Here is a 20,701-nt window from a genome sequence, read left to right on the forward strand (position 1 = left end):
AACTACAACTACTATCTTTTAACGTCGTAGTATCTGTTAACTCCAAATTCATTCAAACCAATATTACACAAATCTTAAAATAGTACACCACAAATGGGCGAACTATGATTTTTTTTATTGACCCCCGCTCACTTGAATCTATATCTCTTTCTTCTTTCTTCCTCGTGTAATGCTATATATATCTCTTTCTTCAACAATAACTTAGGTTATTCACTCCACATTTTCTCCAAATAGTTGTAATTCAACCATAAATGAGTTAATTGTTCGTTTTGATACATTTATTATGGTATCTAGCGCTCAAAAACTATCAATTTTAGTGCAGAATTAACCTTATCACTACCTCATAGATAAATAAATTATTTCCGAAAGACATCACAAATACTTATTTTGGTATCACTATCATCAACATTTCTTAAGTTATAAATATTATATGTGACTTAAATATCAAAAGGAAATAATTTTCATATTCACCAAAATTACTAGCAGTGTGACAGACAAAAAGTTCATAAATTTATGCAGGAAGCATGAACATTTAGACCATTTAATTTTACAGCTCCATACACAGATTATCAACAGTGCAACATAACAATCAACTATTAAATAGATAGTAAGCCACTCATTGATACAAAAATAATGAGCCTATAATTAGGTTCCTTGTTAATTTTTCTATAGAAGAGTACTCTCATTCAGAACTTAATGATATACTAAAACAACAAAAATTATGCATACATTGAAGCAAGCGAATTCAAAGAGGCTAAATTACAAATAATCACAAATAGCCATTATGATAAGTTTAATTATGCTTTCATGACTATATTTTACATATTTACAGACCGTAGCTATAATTTAAACTATATTATTTTTTATGATAGAAAAAATTATATGAATTGGTAAATTTTACGATTGTAGAAATAATTAGGAAAAATTACATGTATAAGCAAACATATACTAGTTAATTAGTTAAGAAAATGCATAAGTACCCCCTCAACTTATACCTGAAATCTCAGAGACACACTTATACTATATTAAGGTCCTATTACCCCTGAACTTATTTTATAAATAATTTTCTACTCCTTTTAGGCCTACGTGGCACTAGTTTGAAAAAAATTGTCAACACATGTTGGCCCTACAAGATATTGTCACGTAGGACAATATAATGTTGCCACATATCTCATTTTCGTGACATATGTTACCACATATCTTCTTTTGGTGATATATGTTGCCACACATATCCTTTCTGTTGGGGCACATGCAAATAATTATGTGATGTTTTTTACAACATAGGTTATATATGTTGCCACAAACACCACATTTCTTCTTTTCCATCATAATTGACATTTGTTCCAACAATAAAAAGAAAATTATTAATATTGTCAGCAAAAACGAATATTAACCAATTGTTTTATACAACTTATCAACAAAAAGGTAATTCACAATGGTATTTATAACTATCAATTTAATCAATGGTGAATATTGTTGCTTCACATCACAATTGACGACTTTGACTTTTTTCTCTTTCTCTTTCGTTTTCTTTTCACTTTCTGCTTCTTCTCCTTCTCTTCTCTTTCTCTAGGTCCTTCTCATTCTCCTTCTCCTTCTTGTTCACATTGCTTTTTGGGTTTGAGTGTGATTATGGACTAGTAATCATTGTTTTTTTTCTCACTTATTATAGATAGTAATTGAGAAATAATTTTTTTTAACCTCCTACACTTCAAATATATGTTGGACAACTAAATAAAACTATATTTCCAAAATCATATGAACAAAATGGTCACAAAAAAAACAACAAAGAGCAGCAAAAAAAAAAGAATTTTTCACTGAATGTTAACATGTATACATTTTCTCAAAATTAGAGCTTTTTGGATTGGTTCACTTTCTTTCAAAAATAATAAATAATAGGTATCATACTCCATTATTCATTTTTCACATTTATAGAATGATTTTTTCTTCATTAACTCAAGAAATAAATTTAATATTGTTCAAAAATTGTCTTTAAAAAATGACTTATCGATTTTAAGTCGAACACAATATTTAGTTCAGAAACAGTTGAAGATGAGAAAGAAAATAAGATAAGGAAAACATTGGGGAAGCACAAGGGAAAATCCTATTTTGAGTATTTTTTTTAAAAATAGTTTGAATAGAATTATAAAAGTAAAAAAATGAATTATTCTTTTTTAATTTTATCAAAGATAAAAAAATATCAAATTAATCTCAAATAAATTTAACGGACTCTTGGTTAATCTATCACTACAAATCTAACCAAAACTTATTTGACACATTTTATTTAATTTTCTCTGGTCTTTAGCTATTTTTACACAACTCTTGAAGCGCAATTGTTCTAGTGCATTCTTACAGCAACAACACACCTTTCCACATTCTTCTCAGCCCAACTCAAAGAAAACAATGGCCAGAAAGTTCTTCGTCGGCGGCAACTGGAAATGCGTATGTCTTTTTTTGCTTCCTTTTAGCTTCTATTAATCAACAACTGTGAATCATGCTTATTGACTACGTTGAGATTTCAATTCCAATATCTTATCATCTTCGTTCATTCTAGCTTCATTAATCACTCGGCCACACCGGAATTTTAGACCTATATCACAGCTGGTTAAACCCTAGTGGCGGTATTTATACTGATTTAAACCTAGAATTGAAAATTACGTGTTTTGTGTTCATTTGCTTCTAGTGTTGATTTAAATTATTGTTATTGCAGTTGATAATATAGGTGGATACTTGAAAGTAGTGTTCTTACTTATAAGATGAAATAGTATCATAATTGTTATATAGGAGAACTGCAGATGTTGGAGCTATTGAGAAGATTTCTAATGTATGTAGTCTGGATAATGTTTTAGGTTGAATGCTGATAAAACATTAGTGAAATGATTTTATATATTTTGTATCAAAATTATAGGTAACTTATTTGACAAAGTTTGAGATCAATAAATTTTGTTTAGTATATGATAAATTTTGTCTAAAATTAGTGGATTTTGATCTTTGAAGATAGCTTTCGGATCTCTTATATGCTTAAAGTTGTAATAGAAGTTTCAAATGAGGACTTAATTCACTGCACTTTAGATCGTTGAAGGCCGCTTTCAGAACTTCTATGTGCTGAAGTTGTTTGTTGAACCAAAAATTTAACTTGCAAGGGGTTTAATCTTGTAGTGTTAGGTGCCAACAAGTATGTAAAGTGAAACAACGTGGAACAAAACAACAACAACAAATAATGCGATTACTAAAGCAAGAGAAAACAACAGGGAATTTTAAAATTAAACGATAGGATAGCAAGAGAGTAATACTAATAAAACTTTAAAGGAAAATATGTTGGATTACCTACTAACTTTTTATCCTACTCCTCGACCCTCATAATTCTGTCATGTCCTTAGTAAGCTACAGGAGTGTCTCTCTGGGACTTTTTTCGGCTTACCTATGCATCTCCTTTATATCCACTATAACCAGTCTCTCACATCTTCTCAATGGGACATGCAATTATCTTCTCCTCACATGCTTGAACCATCAGCCTCACCTTCCTCATCTTCTCCACCACGGAGGCACATTCTCACTTTGGCGTAGATAGATTTGTTTCTGATCCTATCTCTCCTAGGATATCCACACATCCATCTCAACATCCTCATTCCACTATTTGCATCTCCAGGATATGTTGAGTTCTGAGATATAGGTTATTTTGTAGTATTTATCTACAATTACTTCTTGTTAAATCCATTGAATTGACAAGGAAGGATATCCTAGAGGAAAGGGCTCTCCACCTCCAAACATTATGATAGGCATTGGAGCTGATTGGCGAGCACAAAAGGAAAATTCACTATTAGGCTACTTGATAAGGAGTGGTTAGGGTTCACCATATTCTTAAAAAGGAAAAAAATCTATTTAGTAAAATGGTAATATTCGTTGCAATATGTAATAGTACTGCTTGGTAAAAGGTAAATCTATGGAATAATAACAAAAATAAAAATAAAATCACAAGTAACAAAGCTGAATTAAACATGGTTATCTTTACAACACTTAGTTATAGTCCACTGGAGATGTGTTTGTTAATCTTCATATATGTCGAAACATATATCTCTATAAGTAGCTTTGACACATGCACAGTCATTCAGACAATCAATAATTCTAAAATTGTGACAATAAAGTGTATAACTTTAGTCTCCCTAAAAAAAGGCTATCAGTATTTTTTAATGTTACAGGCAATAATCGAGATAGTATCAGGATTAGGTCTGCTACAAAAAGTGTACAAAGACCCTTACTAAAAAAATGTAGTGCAGTGTTACTCTTTAAATTATTTTTAGGACTAATTGAATAAATTTTTGACAACCAATATATTTTTAAAAAATTATGTATTTGCCTCAAAGGAAGAAAAGTAAGGAATTAATGTCTGAAGAATGTAATGGTTACGTTGGTGCCCAAATTGGTGAAGCAATCGTCTAACTTAATAGAAAAAAGTTGAAATGATGAAGTAGGATATGCATACAACACTATTTCAAGTATGTTTTAATTGGTTGGATTCCAGTGACTCGATATAACACTTGAAGTTGGTGTTTGTGTTTCATGTCTATCTAATCACATCAAATTGTAGGCATCAAATTTAGTAGATCACTTGATATAGTGTAAGTGTTAGTTATGAAATTCTAAATTGTTATCTAGACTATTATGTACCATGTAGAACTAATGCATGCTTAGCTGAGTACGTTTGAGATGGATTAGAGTTCTTGGACTTTTATATGTGTGATGCCCATGTCTTTTTCCGTAGAGTTTGGTGTGCTGATTTACATTTATAATCTATGATTATTTAATTTAAGTTGTTACTTAGCAATTGAGGATATGACCTCTTCCTTAGATCTTTATTTGTGAATCTTGCTGTTTAAATTGAAATACTTGTGCAGAATGGAACCGTGGAGGAAGTGAAAAAAATTGTGACCACATTGAGTAAGGCGGAAGTTCCATCTGAGGATGTTGTTGGTATGTATATGATCCTAAGCTTCAAAAAATTTGAGAAGGAAAAAGAAGAGTTCAGTTATGGAGATAGTTTTATTGCTTATGAAGTTGTAATTCTAAAATGATATTGAAGTTCTCTCCCAACTCATTTCTGCACGCATAGAATGTTCAGATCAAGTTACCCATATGATTAACTTTGGACCAATCTACAATTTACCTTTCTTTATGTTGGGACTTCTTCTTGTATTTCAAGTTTTGTCATTCTCTATGTTTGCATTTGATTTGGCTTTTAAAATTAATGTCTTATCATTTTCAATGAAGTGATTTGTACCTATCTGCAGTATGAATAGTGATTTTTTTTATACCTTTTATTGGTTGTCGTAGTCGGAAGTTTATCCACTAGTTTTTCTTTTTCCTTTTTAGGTTTTTCCAAGTCTTACACTATTGCTTTATTTGGATTACTTTTCTAACAGAGGTTGTCATTAGTCCTCCATTTGTATTTCTTCCCTTGGTCAAAACCTTATTGCGTCGTGATTTCTCCATTGCTGCACAAAACTGCTGGGTAAGGAAAGGAGGTGCATTTACTGGGGAGGTTAGGTATGCTCATATTTGCCTTTTGATTTCTTTTGCTATATCTGATAAAGCTGCATCTTGAAATTTAAGCAAGCATGCTGAGAAGATGTCTCTGTAACCAATTGTTGGGTATACAGCTTGAGACGGCGGTGTAACTTGATCTTTCTGTTTGTAATATACCCTTTTAGTCATCTATTTTGGTCTGTTTTTAGGTTTCTTTCTTTGTACAAAAAAGTAACATCTGTTGATTGTTATGTTTTTTGTAAAACATATACTAGAACTATTTTCTCAAAAAATAGGGCACACAGGCACACACATATCAGAAGATTTTGGTTCTTGTTTTTTTACTAGTATATCTTTCGTGGTTGATTTACGGAATGCTTTATTATTGAGTATACTCGATCTGGTCAACTTTTAAGTTATTTTTATTTACTTAGTTGATGGTTGTTATTTCAATTAATATAGCACTTTACTAATTCTATTCTCTGCGCCTATAGTGCTGAGATGCTGGTCAATTTGGGCATTCCCTGGGTCATCCTTGGTCACTCTGAGAGAAGGCTTTTATTGAATGAATCAAATGACGTAAGTTATGATATGGAAACATGTGATATTTTCTTTGCATCTTCGTAATTGATGGATATGCACTAGCTTCCTATGTTCTTGCTCATATTATAGCCTTTTTTCCTGTTTGCTGCAGTTCGTGGCTGGTAAAGTTGCATATGCACTTTCACAAGGCCTAAAAGTGATTGCTTGTGTTGGGGAGACTCTTGAGCAGCGAGAATCAGGATCTACAATGGTTGTAGTTGCAGCGCAAACAAAAGCAATTGCAGGTATGTCTTTGAATAGTCCCTCTGAAATGTCAACTAAAAAGCTTTTACCTATGTAATATCCAAGAAATATTGGTTGTTGGGAACTGGATGACATAGCCACCCTGATCTGAGTCTTGCCCATACCACTTTACTGTGTGAATGAGACTCATATATAAGTATGATTTGAACTTCAGATGCATAATACTTGGAGTATCTATGTGTGAACATTATTGTTGTATCATTAGAAATAACTTATGTAATGAGTTTGTGATTGGAGCATTGTTGTAGTGTTCTACTCAACCTATAGACCACTCACTGCATGCTGCTTCTGTGGCAATATCGTAAAGCTGTGCTCCAGTGCAAAGTCTGCTGTTATCTTATCAGATTGTCCCAAAGCTAGAAACCAGAAACTTCTCAACTACCTCTAAGCTGGAAATAGATATAGGCACAACAAGTCAAATGAAAGCCTTTGAAAGTGTCTGGAAAGTTTGATTAGCTTGTATATGGTTGGACAATATGGAAAGCGAGGAATTCTAGGAGTTTTGAAAATAGGAGCAATTCTATCTAACAGATCAAGAAGAACTGTATTTTGATCTTCTGCTTTGATGTAGACAGTCTGACTAGGTAGAAACTGTTGAAATTCTAGATGTATTAGACTCCCTCTCAAAGACTGGAATAGCTCCAGCTTCTTAGAGTCTTTTAATGTAAACATGGTGCAAGTACACCAATGTACTGTTGCATCATCATTTATAGAAATATACAAAAAGAATGAAAAAAAATGAATGATGATGTTGACCATCTTTTCTGCAGAACAAGTCACACACTGGTCCAATATTGTTTTGGCTTATGAACCAGTATGGGCCATTGGAACAGGAAAGGTTGCTACTCCAGCTCAAGCTCAACAAGTACGTTGAATATCTCTTAGCTTCTTAGCTATTCATTTACTGATGATGCATATTTTAATGTATTTGTAATTGTGGTTAAAGTAAAGACGACGTGTTTAGTGGAATTTCTCCACAATTACAGTATAATCAGCAAATATATCTTCACATCTTCAACTTCCAAAGACAGAAAATACTTCTTTACATCGGACTTTTATTGTTCCTCATGTCATGCTCCTTGGACTATATTGGAAGCTGCATACACGGTATTTTGCTGGATATCTCATAGTTACCGCGTGTCAAGCCTCTGCCTGCCCTAGTCCTGCCAACTAGAGGCCATCTTGAAGTTCATGTCTAGGGGCCTTATTTCTCAATATGTGTATTCAATAAAACTTGGTCACCTATGTGACAAGATGCACAGCACATGACGTGTCGCTTGCTTCCGTCTTTTTCCATAGGTTTAGCATTCTATGTTAGAAACTTTGATGGGTTCTTAAGTTAATTGGTTTGTAATTCTACGGAACATGTTTAACCACATAAATTTTTATCTCTCTGCCAGGTTCATTTTGAATTAAGGAAATGGCTTCATGTGAATGTTGGTGCAGAAGTTGCTGCTTCAACTAGAATCATCTATGGTGGTATGTAGAATCATACCTGTTGCCTCAATATAAATGCAGAATGTGAAGTAGGACCACATTATCTTTGTTTTTTGTCCTGTTAATTTTAGAAGTGAAGTACGATTTCTTGTAATAACAGTTCTGTATTTACGCCGGAAAGTGCCATTTGTGCCAGAAAGTGTCAGAATGGAGGTAGTTGTATTTGTGCTCAACCTTTTTTAACTGGATTTAGTCAAAGTTGAATTACGATGGGGCAAGCAACTGGTTGTGTCTGTTTTGGGGAACTTTATCACATTTGGATGTGAATCGTCGCTGTTTAGCTCCTGAATAATCAGAAATCTATGATTTTCTAGTTCAGTTAAAATAATAGGTAAAGTTGTGAAACACATGTTGATTTGCATATTATGTCCTGAAGCTTTACTAAAACAATTTGCAGGTTCTGTAAATGGAGCTAACTGCAAAGAGTTGGCAGCACAACCTGATGTAGATGGTTTTTTGGTTGGTGGTGCTTCACTGAAGGTTTGTTTCAGTATTTATGTGTCATTGATTTTGGTATAGACTTGTTTAGTATCTGACCTTTAAATCGCTATTACATCACAGCCTGAATTTATTGATATCATCAAGTCCGCAACTGTGAAAACAACCGCTAAGTCGGAATAAGTGTTGCTACAAGGAACCATCTTTTCTCTGACTCTTTTGTATGTTTATTGTAAATCAACTTCAATAATACATGTTAGGCACAAGGGTTTTATTTAAAATAAAGAAGGTGATGTTTGCAGCATGCCTACATTAATTTGCTTGATGTTCAATCTTTGTCTATTCATCCAACTATTTTATTTCAGCTTACTGGAAAGTGGAGAAATCATCGTCACAAATCACAATCATGAGTTGTAACCTAACATGTCTTCTTTTTCCTTTATAACCGTAAAGTCCCCGAAGACAAGACTTGAAAGTCGATGGATGGTGGGTCTGCCCCTCTACCTTTTCTCTACTTCGACATTAGAAGTTTAGTCCATTGCATGATTTGACTCATTTAGTGCACTTTAACTCTCATCATGTGTTGTACTCTTATTGATGTTTCGTTAAATACAGGGATTGAAAAATATAAAAAAGAGATTTTTTTTAAAAAAAAATGCATGAAAAGTTTATTTGGCTATCAATTATGTACTAAGAGTAGATTAAAAATTCAAAACTAAACTATTTCTAAATATAACAAAATGTCATTCTCTTTTGTATAGACTAAAAAAAAATAGTAGCACTATTGAAACTAAGAAAATATATATTATTCATATAAGGTTTTTAATCTAAATAAAATCATTCCATATCGGATTTTGTTTACATTTAGTTGACACATTTCTTTATTTGATTTCACCTTTTTCAAGCTAGAATTTATTAGAAACAAATTTATTTAGCCCACAAATATAAGAATAAATTTTTTTGTACATTTTCTTTTCTTTTCATCTCACTTTATATAGAATTACATCGAATATATATAGTGATGAATTTATTCTTTTACTTCTTTTTTTTTAATTCAAAGTTGACTTTCTTAATTTAATTTAAAAAAGTGAAAGTCATTTTGTTTTATTGAAGTCTTCTATCTTATTTATTAGCTATTATCTATTTCGCTCATCTAGTAATGGCAGACCTACTAGTTAGGTAGAATTATTACTTTCGTTTGTTTAATAATAATTATTTATTATTGACTTGATAATTTTATTATATTATTTCTTGAATATAAAAAAATACGTATAATAAATTACAATGTTTTTAAAAAATATAATAATTAAATGATAAATGTATATTAGAAATTATGTATAAAATTATTTAATGATTTTATAAAATAAATAACTATTATTAAAATTCTCAAAATAATACAGTAGATAACTGTTATTAGATGGTACCATTTTAATCATATCCAAACAAAAGATTAGTCAAACTATGAGCTGCATAGTTGAAATTCAATAGTCAAAATTATTATCGTCAAGTCTATTATATTCCTTTTTTTTAATTCATAAAGTATGACTACTGGTCTACTTATAAAGCTGGCAAAACTAATTAAATTATTTAGCAATAGTTGTACTAAATAACATGGACTACAATGAAATTTTAATCAGATGTATCAAATTATTTTAAACATAAAATAAATTTTATTGATATGTTATTTTTTAAAATAATTTCTTACTGTTTAATTAGACTTCAATAAAAATATTAAAAATTTGAAAAAAAAAATATTTGCACATGGCCGTACAATCTAGCCACCCTTTGACTTCATTGCTTCATGACGACTTTTTTCTTTTTAAAATAATAATAATAATAAAATAAAAATAATATTTATATATATATATATATATATATATATATATATATATCTTTTAATTCTTTTACTTTATTAAAATACTTTTGATTCTTTATATATGCTTCGATAAAATAATATTTAAATTTACTTATTTTTTTATATATAAAATTTTAATATTCAAATTCAAATGTCTTAGTCATAATGTATAAACATTCAGATATACATCTTCAGATTTAAATATCTTAATCATAATAGAAATCTCTTAATCTTTAAATTTACATATACATATGCAGATAAATTTAAATATCTTAATTTTAATCCATATCTTAATATATTATTAAGAACCTGCCACTAGATATGAGATTATGAGATTGTCCGGAATTGATGATCCTTTGAATCATGAAGTACATGTCTCCAAAAGTTACAAAATAATAATGTCACTCCACTTGACGTGACTTATTAGGACGATTTACAAAGGTCTTTCGAGTTATTATAGTTTCAAAATTTTTATTAAAAGAGTTTAAAATATGAATAAATAAATAAGAAGATGATCCAATATTTATTACATACATCTATATTGTACTCATGTCAATTTTGGGAGAACCATAATCCATAGGTGTTGTGCTATTTTTATTTTTATTTTCAAATGAGACCTATTAAAATTATTAAGTCTCACTAACTAATTTTCAAACAAGATAATTTCCAAAATCATGATTTCCACACTCAAATAAACTTATTTAAAAATTGATATTAGATAATATATCACATTTCGAGATGTGGATTCATTTCTTTTTTTGGTTTTATAAGAGGATTTTCATCAAACAAGTCAACTTGGCAGAACACATGACTCATGAGATGACTTGGGAAAGTCTTAAAGGCATATAAAGCCAAAAGCATATCCTCCTATTTTTTCTAGTTGACATATACACTACTCCATTTTCAACAATTTTTAATATTTAAAAATATTTATAGTTGGAATTATCGAATATGGAGAAAAACAAAATCTCTTTCTATTTCTTCCTAAAGAGTGTAAATGTAATTTATTTTTTTTGCAAAAAATAATCTCTTATTATAATATTATAATTGGATCGATCGAATCAGACTATGAATTAGTATAAGAAATAGAAAATATATAATGTAAACATTTCAGTTAAAATACTTGAAAAATACAAGTAATAATACTTTTTAGTGCTAACTGGACGTAAAATAATGACTTTAATATCAAAGATTTTTCGATACATGAAACACAATTTTTGCTTGTGTGAGCTTTAAAGGTTCCCAACTCATCACTCTTATATTTATATATACTAGGGTGCTTTTTCATTCCTAAAAAAAAACATTAAATTGTCCACTAATATTTTTGCATGATTAGAACTTTAGAATTTATTTCTTGGTCTCCCCAACATCCATCTATATTGGTTACCTTATAAGTGGCATTAAACTTTTGACAACTTTTTTTTAGTTTAAAGGGAAAAAACTTCACTAAACAAATTTATGGTTTGTAAAACACAAAAAAATGATTATTATTTTTTCTCTTGGATTTAAGCTTGTGTCATAAATTTGATATATAAAAATGTTGCATATATTTTCTATTTTTAATTCCCAAAAAATAATATTAGGAGTACATAAGGTCTCAATTATTTGAATTGGGCCTAATGTTATTATTTAGTCCAACTAACAAGTCAACTTGAGAAAACACATTGATGTAAGAAGTTATTATCCTAGTGTTTCTTTCTCTTTTTTCTCCTTTAAAATAAGACTATTTCACCGATTTTATTTTATATGGTATTGTTTGATATGACACAATTTTTTTTTAAGAAAAAGGAAGGTTATTGAAACAAGAGGAATTGAACCTCTTCTAGTTTTTCGAAAACTCTAATCCATTTGATGTCCGTCACCCTTTCCCTCTTCCTTCCTCCATTACTTTTGGTTTAAACTAATATTCTTAAATATTTGTAATTTTTTTAATTATAATAAAATGATATTCTTTTTGAAACAGACTAAAATAACATAACGCGTCATTTTTAGGGAAGGAGTAATACTTGTAGATGGACAATAATGGTCCTCGTGATCTGTTATTACTAGTAGTGGATAGAGAATATTATCTCCTATTGACTTAAATGTTTTATTTTGGGTCCATTATTGACTTATATGTTACGGTGTTATGAATTATTATTTTTTAAAGTTTACAAAAGTCAAATTGATATATAAAAAAATCGAGTGACTTTTAATAAAAAAAATAGCTTGAATCAGCTGTGTTAGCTAAAATTTTGAAGAAAAAAAAGGAATAAAAGATTGGTGAATTTGATAATAATCATTGTCTCACGGAATTATGCTCAAAAAAATATTGTTGTACCGACTTTATATATATAATATGTTGGATTGATTTGATCTCAAATCTAATTTTTTAAAATAAAACTAAACTAATTTAATATAGTACGCTTTTTCTCAATTTGTGATTTGGTGCAATTTTTTATTTTGTTATGTTCATACGCATAAAGGACAGGCAAAAGTTGAGTAAAATCATGTAAAAAGTATTCACCAACTTGCCACAAGCATCTTAATTGGCAAATGTATTCTTTTTGGGCAACTTTCACATATAATAAATATATAATTTATATTTATATACTATAACAAAATTTACATAATTGTATTTCATAATAAACATATAAATGTATAATTCGCTATACATATACAATTGAAGCGAATTGTATAAAACGAAGTGTATAAAATAAGAAAGAGAAAGAGACTTGAACAGAGAATTGTATAAAACGAATTGTATAATTATAAGTGTATAGAACGATTATATACAATTTGAATTTGTATAAAATGAGAAAGAGAGAAAGACAAAAGAGACTTGGCAGGGAATATACAATTGAATCGAACTGTATAAACGAGAAAGAGAGAAATTATATACAATTTGAATTTATATAAAATGAGAAAGAGAGAAGGACAAAAGAAATTGGGAAGGAGACTATTTTTATTTCAAAACTATAAGTGTATAGGACGAAAATACATGTATTTGCATGTGTATATACAAATTTATCTCAGCTTATGCAAACAGAAACGCAATTTATACATTTCGCTTCTGTTTGTATAAACGAGAGAGGCGAGGGTGGCAAGCGAGATCTGGGAGAGGGGAGAGAGAAGAACAAAAATACATGTATTTATACAATTTTCTCTACTTTATACAAATATAAACAAATTTTATACACTTGTGTTTGTATAAAAGTGAGAGAAAGCGAGCGGGAGATGGAGCGAGAGAGGAGATTGGCGAGCGAGAGTTTGAGGGAGAGAGGTGGCTGACAAATAGTTTGCTACGAGGCATAATTAAATCAAAAAATAATTATAGCAATTAATTTAATTTATTAATTTGTTATTATATACAATTTTCCATCCAATCCTTTGCAATTCGTATATATAATTTATTTTTCAATTCTTAAATGTGATTAACAATGTGTTTTGGTATGAAATTCAGGTCTAAAAAAGCCAATGATGTGTCATGCATATGAACGGAAAAATAGACAGCTAATAGGTTTACTTGAGTAAAAGACAAGTATGGATTATTTTAATAATGATATAATATATAAATATGTTATTTTATTCGGATTTAATTTATATTTAATATTTATATTCTTCAATTTGAAATGCATAAACAGACACTTAAATTATTGTAAAATTAAATAAGTAAATATACACATTCTACATGGCATAATACGCATTCGACATCATGTAAAACACAAAAACGTCATTTAGGACACCTTGCTACACCAAAAGTATTTTTAGCGGTAATTAATTAATGACAATAGCTTAATTGTCTTTAAATATGTATTTTTAGCAGTAATTGACACTCTTTATAAGTGTTCCTAAAGCCTATAACGACATTGGATATAATGAAAATTAACTAATGTTGGTAAAAAGTTTTAGCACTCATTATGACTGTGCATATTAATTAATTGCTGTTGAAGATTGTTTTTTACAGTGCCTGTAGAATGAATGTGTTTATTATTTTATCCTATTTTATACAAATTTAAATATCTACTTGCGTACACCCAAAATTAGAGGATATAGATGTAAGTTGAGACCAAGTTAAGGATATATTAGTGTCTTATGTCTTTGATAATACATGCTTAAAAAGACAGATTGATGTAAAAAAATTATTTTCACATAGAATTTGGAGAAGGATGCATTGGCGAATGTAATGTAGATAATCTAGCCTAATGTAAATATTAATAGCTACTTTTCGACTGGAACTTGTGATTTATAGATCACACGAACACTATCACAAACATAACTTTTAACGATAATTAATATGCACATAAATAAAGAGTGTTAAAGCCTTTAATATCATTAGTCAATTATTCGATTCAATGTTTTTATAGGCTAATTTTAACAACATTTACAAAGGGTGCTAAAATATAATGTCATTGGTAATTAAACTATTGACTTTAATTAAATACCACTAAAAATATTTTTGACAAGTAAAAGATAGCTTTACCATTAACTCTAAGACAATTTTAATATTACATGTTTAATTAATCTCGTACTAGTTCTTAGTGAAAGAGACCAAAAGTTAACTTATTCGTTTGAAAAAAAATCGACGAGAAATCACAATATTAACAGATGACGAAAATTTAAATCCGTTTATTGAAGGTGGGAGGAAACTATATTCATATAATGGGGTGTGAGAAGAGATAACCAATGTTTTCACTTATTAGATAAGTCATTTTAGTTATTTGTTAAATATATTTTTCAATTTTTTTATTACTTAATTAAATATTATAAAATTGAAAAACATTTTCCTATATCAAACCCACACTAGGTTTTGTTTTAAACTTCAAGTTTATTATATTCTTCTTCTTTTTTTAATTAATAAAGCAAAACCCAAATAAAATGGGAATATATGCACATTGCTATATATATACAATCTAACCACCCTTTGACTTCATGAATCATGAATCATGACGACTTTTTCAGTCTTTAAAAGTATATAGTGAATATTTAGACAAATTAAATAATTATAATGCCATATTATATTATAGTATTATTATTTATTATTATTGTTGCTGTTATTATTATTACTAATCACAAAAGAAGATATAATAAGACACGTTCTTGAAGGAGAGCGGTTCAAATTTACTCTTCGAATGACTAATATATAATTATATTGTTTATATAAATTTAAAGAGTTAATTAAATTTACTTGGGTATATTTTTGAATTTCTGTCAGGAATAAAGTCAAATATACGAGACGTATTATTAACAATAACGGGTTGGATGATCCCAAAGTATGAACGATGGTTAAATTACAAATATTATCTCTCGTGGAGTAATATTTTTTTGGCTCTTTAGTTTCTTAAAGATGACAAAAACGCGAACAAGATGTAAGTGATATATGAAAAAAATTATACTTTACACATTCACTTTTGAGATAAATACTCAACAATGAATACCATTTTTCTTCACCGGCAAAAACTGTGCATGAAATGATAAATATTTTTTTATTTTAACCATAAGTCTCGATCGTTCAAATACCATTTTTCTTCGTGGGTGGCATCTAGGTAGCCTTTCACGTATTCTGCATGTTTTGACTATTATGTCTTTTATATGGACAAGATCTTTGTCATAAGAACGTGCTATTATATTATTTTGCCTTGACAATAATTTATACATCATGTATATATAGTTGCATACCATGATACATCCAGTGACAAATATTCTTATAATAAATGTATCTCCATTTAAAATTTGACATTTTCGATTTATATATAATTGTTAAGTTAGCAAAATGTCCATTAACAATCTATTATATACTAGATCATTTAATACTTATATATGTATTTAAATTAATTTGGTAACAAATTAGAATTATGTATGTATAAATAATGTTGAGATTAGGTACCAAAAATTTATGCATTTTATTATGTAGGTAATAGTTATTGGGAGAGATGTGCATGTAATAGCTTTTTCATGCATAGATTTCTCATAACTTATACATGTATAATAGTTATTCGAATTTTTAAACTGTAAATTAAATATCGTATTAATTTATTGCTTAATAACTTATTTCTTATCTAGCTATCAGATATTATATAACTTACGCATTATTTATCTACTAGGTATCAAATAATGAAATAGATTGTATGAGAATATATAAGATTGTGTGGGGTTTAGGATCTTTAGAATCATGAAGGACACGTCTCCAAAAGTTAATAAAGAGAAAATATCACAAAAATTCGTAGGTTTGGATACACAATCATAATAAATAAATAATGATAATGTCACCCACATAATACATGATTCAATAGGCCACTTGACAAAATCTTCTACGATTGATGAATTTATATTTTAAATTAATATTTATATATATTAGATAAATATTAAAATTTAAACTTAAATTAGTGAGTTAGGAAAAATTCATATTTTAAATACTAGTTCCACCCTACTGCAAGTAGAAATTAATTGCTTTTGTCTTGTCAAAATAGTGTATCATATCCGTGACTTTGCGTCTCAAAAAATAAAATGATTATTATTATTATTTATTATGAATATCATAGTTAAAATATAAAATCAAGTTTTTATTTCTTAAAAAGAGTACAAATTTTTTTGTGAATAAATAGAAGAGAATGAAGAAAATAGTAAAAAGAAATAATGAGAAATTAAGAATCTCTCTTTATTAATTATGCAAAATCAATTAATTCTTATATTTCTTTCTTCTTATTGATCCTCCCAACATCCATCTATTAATTCTTATATTTCTTTCTTCTTAATTATTAGTGACATCATAATTTTTTGACATTTTTTTTCTTAATCTTACTTTATGGTACATAAAATATAAAAATTGATTATTTTTATTATTTTATTTTATATCGTGTCATACCATATGATTGATTTTTTTTTGTCACGATCCAATTGTTAGTTAGGCAAGTTAATTAGTTACAAATATAAAAGCAGAGTCGTATATATAATTTATCTATCTTGTATTCTCATCAATTTTTCCAATCACAACACATAAATTGGTCTCTCTTAGCTTCTCCTTTCACTCATGATTGAATTCATTTCATCTATGTACAATATTTTTATGTGATTAAGTTATATCCTTAACAAGTTTTTGAGAATATATAGGTGCAAAAGAAAATTCAAAATTCGAGAGTGTCTAAGATCACATTGCTCAATTAAAGTTGAAACATTTTAGAATTACAAGTGTTTAAGTAAAATATACTGATAATTCAAGGAGTTATTGATATATTTTACCTAAATATTTGAATTATTTCTGACTTGAACTCACGAATACTTTAAAAGAAAAAAAAAAAGAAAAAAAGGGAAAGTTATTGTGGTGCAAGTTGGTGGATACTTTAAATGATTTTACTCAACTTGCTACTCTTTCGTGTCCATTTATGCCAATGGATAGTACAAAATAATATGGATCAAAATTAAATAATAATGGTTGATTCTCATATATCATAATGTTTTTTTTTTAAAAAAAATAATCCTTTTTGCAATATGGTTATATTATATGAGGTTAAGGATATAAAACTTAGTTTAACTAGTTAGATTTGACTTTTAACGTATAAATACATCAATAATAATTGATAAATAATGAAATAAATATAACAAAATAAATAAACGGAAGTCATATAGAACGTTCTTCGATTATGCCACACATTTACCCTTTTATACTATGTGACATATTCAAGCTACTTTTTAGGCAATATACTTTGCATTAATATATAATAAGGAATTACTTAAAACCAATAGGAAAACAATTATTGTTTGTGATTGAGATTGAATTAAACTTGATGATTGAGTCTTTTCTCAACAAAAACCTCTTTATAAAATTTTATTAATTAATTAAAATATTTAATTTTCTAATTCTTAGAATTGAATTAGGCAAAGCCGTGAATGGACCATGAGGGGAACTTTAGGTTTGTCAAAGTTGACAAGCAATTTGGTTTTGGTCTGATTTTGGAACATTCTAAGGCATAATTTCTTTGAAAACTTTGAGGTTCTTTGGTTAAATTTATTATTAGTTTCGTTTTAAATTATTTTTGTTATGTTTTTTTTTATATATGACGTGACATATTTTTTCATTGATTTAATCGTGTAAAAAATAATAATTTATAGTGTTTTACGAATAAGAATATCAATCTGAATGCTTTGTACTTCAAATAAATGAATCTCAGATTATGACAAAAATATCAATTACACAAATTATTTGAGAATTCTATTACCCTTTCGAATTTAAACTTTTCCCTATTATTTGTACACTTGCATTATACGAGATTCTATTGCCTCTCTAGAAACTTCATATAATCCCCACACAGTTTTCGGACATAATAGAATCCTTGTATAATTTAGAAGTATAAATAATACAAAAATATAACTTCAGAAACACTCACATAGTTTAATATGTAACTTAAAATATTTTAATTATGTCTTTATCTTTATAAATTTTGATTATCTTGTTAAAATAATCTTTTAATTTAATTTTAAAATAATTAATATAACCATTTATTAAAAAGTTAAAAGATTGACAATTAATTTGAATCAAAAATGCAAAATGCACGTGAATTCCTTTTGTAAATTTACAAGAAATTTCCCTAATGTTTTTTTCTTCAAAAAAGACAAAATTGTGAAAGTTGATGGAAGATAGAGACATATATATCATGTCACATATTTTTCTAACCTAAAGTTTTATTAAATTAATTTCAAACTTGATAGGTACCAATAATATTATTACTTTCTTTTTTTGGTCCAATAAAAAGAAATAGTACTACTTTCTCGAAGCACACGTGTATATATAACTTTTCATTTAATTTTTTTTAAAAAAAAACCATGAATGTATTTAAGAAAATAATATTTGTACTAAATTTATGCTATAATAAATTTTTAAACTAAATTATGTTGGTATAATGGAAAATATTTTTAATTTTAAATTAGAAGAAAATAAACATTAATCATACTCGTATTCAAATTTAAATGTTTGGTGATAATTAATAGACGTAAATACTACGTCATTCCATGCAAAACATACTTTATTAAAGGGGAGCATATACATTTTTATAAAAAAGTTATCAAATTTGAATTTTTTACACGTAATAATAAAGGTTAATCTTCTGAGGCGAGCTCATAATAATTTATTTAATGTAATTTATTATTTAATATGATTTTTAAATTTATTAAATAAAAATAAATTTATGCCATACACATCTAAATGATTATTTATGAACAATTATATAAAAGAATTGAAATGTCAAACTTAATTTAACTTTTAAAATTTTAATTATATTACGCAAATTGAAATAAAAAATTAATAATTATTAAATTGAATATAGTGAGCGTCAATCTCGTTCAAAAGGTGACAAATAAATGCAAACCCTTTGACTATTACCGCCTCGATTTGTCCGTACGTACTTTTGTTATACCAAATTAATTGCGATTTTATTTTATTTTTTGATATGTTTTATTTTATATAGTAACATTTAATCATGTACTAAATTTAAGAAATAATAAAAAATTTAAAATATTTATTAAATTGTCTTAAAAAAATAAATTTATTTTTCTCTTTTCTCATAAATATATTAGGTATTACTATTTTTAAAATTAAGTGAAACCAATAAGGATAAAAAATAAATTGTAACTTTAAATACATATCATATAAAGAAATGTGACATTCTTTTTTAGAATGACAAAAAAGAAAATAATATCACTGCCACATAAAATGAAACGGAGGAATACTTAATAATTTTTAAATTTTTTTGTTATTATTACTTAAATCTTAATCAAACTTCTTCTTTTTTTTAAAAAAAAAATCTATTATTTTATCCTAATGCTTACGTATATATGGACCGAAAAAAATATTTATTTATTAGAATGGTCTTATTATTTTATTCATGGATAAATTTTGTTTCCATCTGATTGAACAATTAGATGGAATGAAAAAGACATTTATTGAGAAAAATTGATTTTTAAAAATGAAATATAATGTGAATTCATATATTAAGGAAGATTTTTATTTCTTAAATGAGAAGATTAGTAATCATGAAAGAGAAATCATCTAGACCAAAAATTAGATTGATGATTTATTAATTTTTTGTGATAATTCAACTCATTAAGCAAACTAAATATGTCATTTTTTAAAATATTTTCTTTATTTTAATTTATATAGTTAATTTTTTTAATAAAATAAATTACACATCCATTGATTTGATATTATTCCAAGAAATGTCATTGTTCTATACCCTAGCAATAGTTATTGAGGTATTAATTATTTTCTTTTACCAACTTTTATATGATGTTTCCAGAATTAAACAATATTTTCTACTACTTTATTTATATTTATGTTATTGTCAATCGATAATATAATATGTAAATTTTAAAGTTAACAATCTAAACACTGTGTATCAATTTAATAATGAATTTTTTTATCAACATTCTTGTTGTACTTAGTTACACTTTGTGGCTCATATTTAATTTGCGTTTAATTTGTATGAATGTCATTTAATTTTTAGGATCGGCTTAAATTTGAAATTAAAAAAGCAAAATAATAATACTAGTATTTTCTAACTTTGTATTTTA

General features: G+C 27.6%; 1 protein-coding gene across 2 annotated transcripts; it reads left to right on the forward strand.

Moving 5' to 3' along the window:
* Positions 1 to 2,223: 2,223 nt before the first annotated feature.
* LOC101253902 (triosephosphate isomerase, cytosolic) lies at positions 2,224 to 8,636 on the forward strand. 2 transcript variants are annotated; one of them, XR_002028033.3, is made up of 10 exons: positions 2,224 to 2,442; positions 4,896 to 4,971; positions 5,421 to 5,544; positions 6,018 to 6,102; positions 6,218 to 6,350; positions 7,140 to 7,234; positions 7,770 to 7,848; positions 7,967 to 8,019; positions 8,264 to 8,346; positions 8,428 to 8,636. XR_002028033.3 is itself a non-coding variant. In XM_004240313.5 (9 exons), the coding sequence occupies exons 1-9, from the start codon at positions 2,404 to 2,406 to the stop codon at positions 8,485 to 8,487; spliced, it is 774 nt and encodes a 257-aa protein (XP_004240361.1). In that variant the 5' UTR covers positions 2,224 to 2,403; the 3' UTR covers positions 8,488 to 8,636. The 2 variants fall into 2 exon arrangements, 1 of the variants encoding a protein (XP_004240361.1); XM_004240313.5 differs by lacking the exon at positions 7,967 to 8,019.
* Positions 8,637 to 20,701: the final 12,065 nt, after the last annotated feature.

This window comes from Solanum lycopersicum, chromosome 6, assembly GCF_036512215.1.
Source record: "Solanum lycopersicum chromosome 6, SLM_r2.1".
Lineage (NCBI taxonomy): Eukaryota > Viridiplantae > Streptophyta > Magnoliopsida > Solanales > Solanaceae > Solanum > Solanum lycopersicum.

Coding starts and splice junctions, on each gene's coding strand:
- LOC101253902 (XM_004240313.5), top strand. CDS start 2,404: ATGGCCAGAAAGTTCTTCGTCGGCGGCAACTGGAAATGC. Junction 7,235..7,769: donor CTCCAGCTCAAGCTCAACAA/GTACGTTGAATA, acceptor TCTCTCTGCCAG/GTTCATTTTGAATTAAGGAA. Junction 7,849..8,263: donor AACTAGAATCATCTATGGTG/GTATGTAGAATC, acceptor AACAATTTGCAG/GTTCTGTAAATGGAGCTAAC.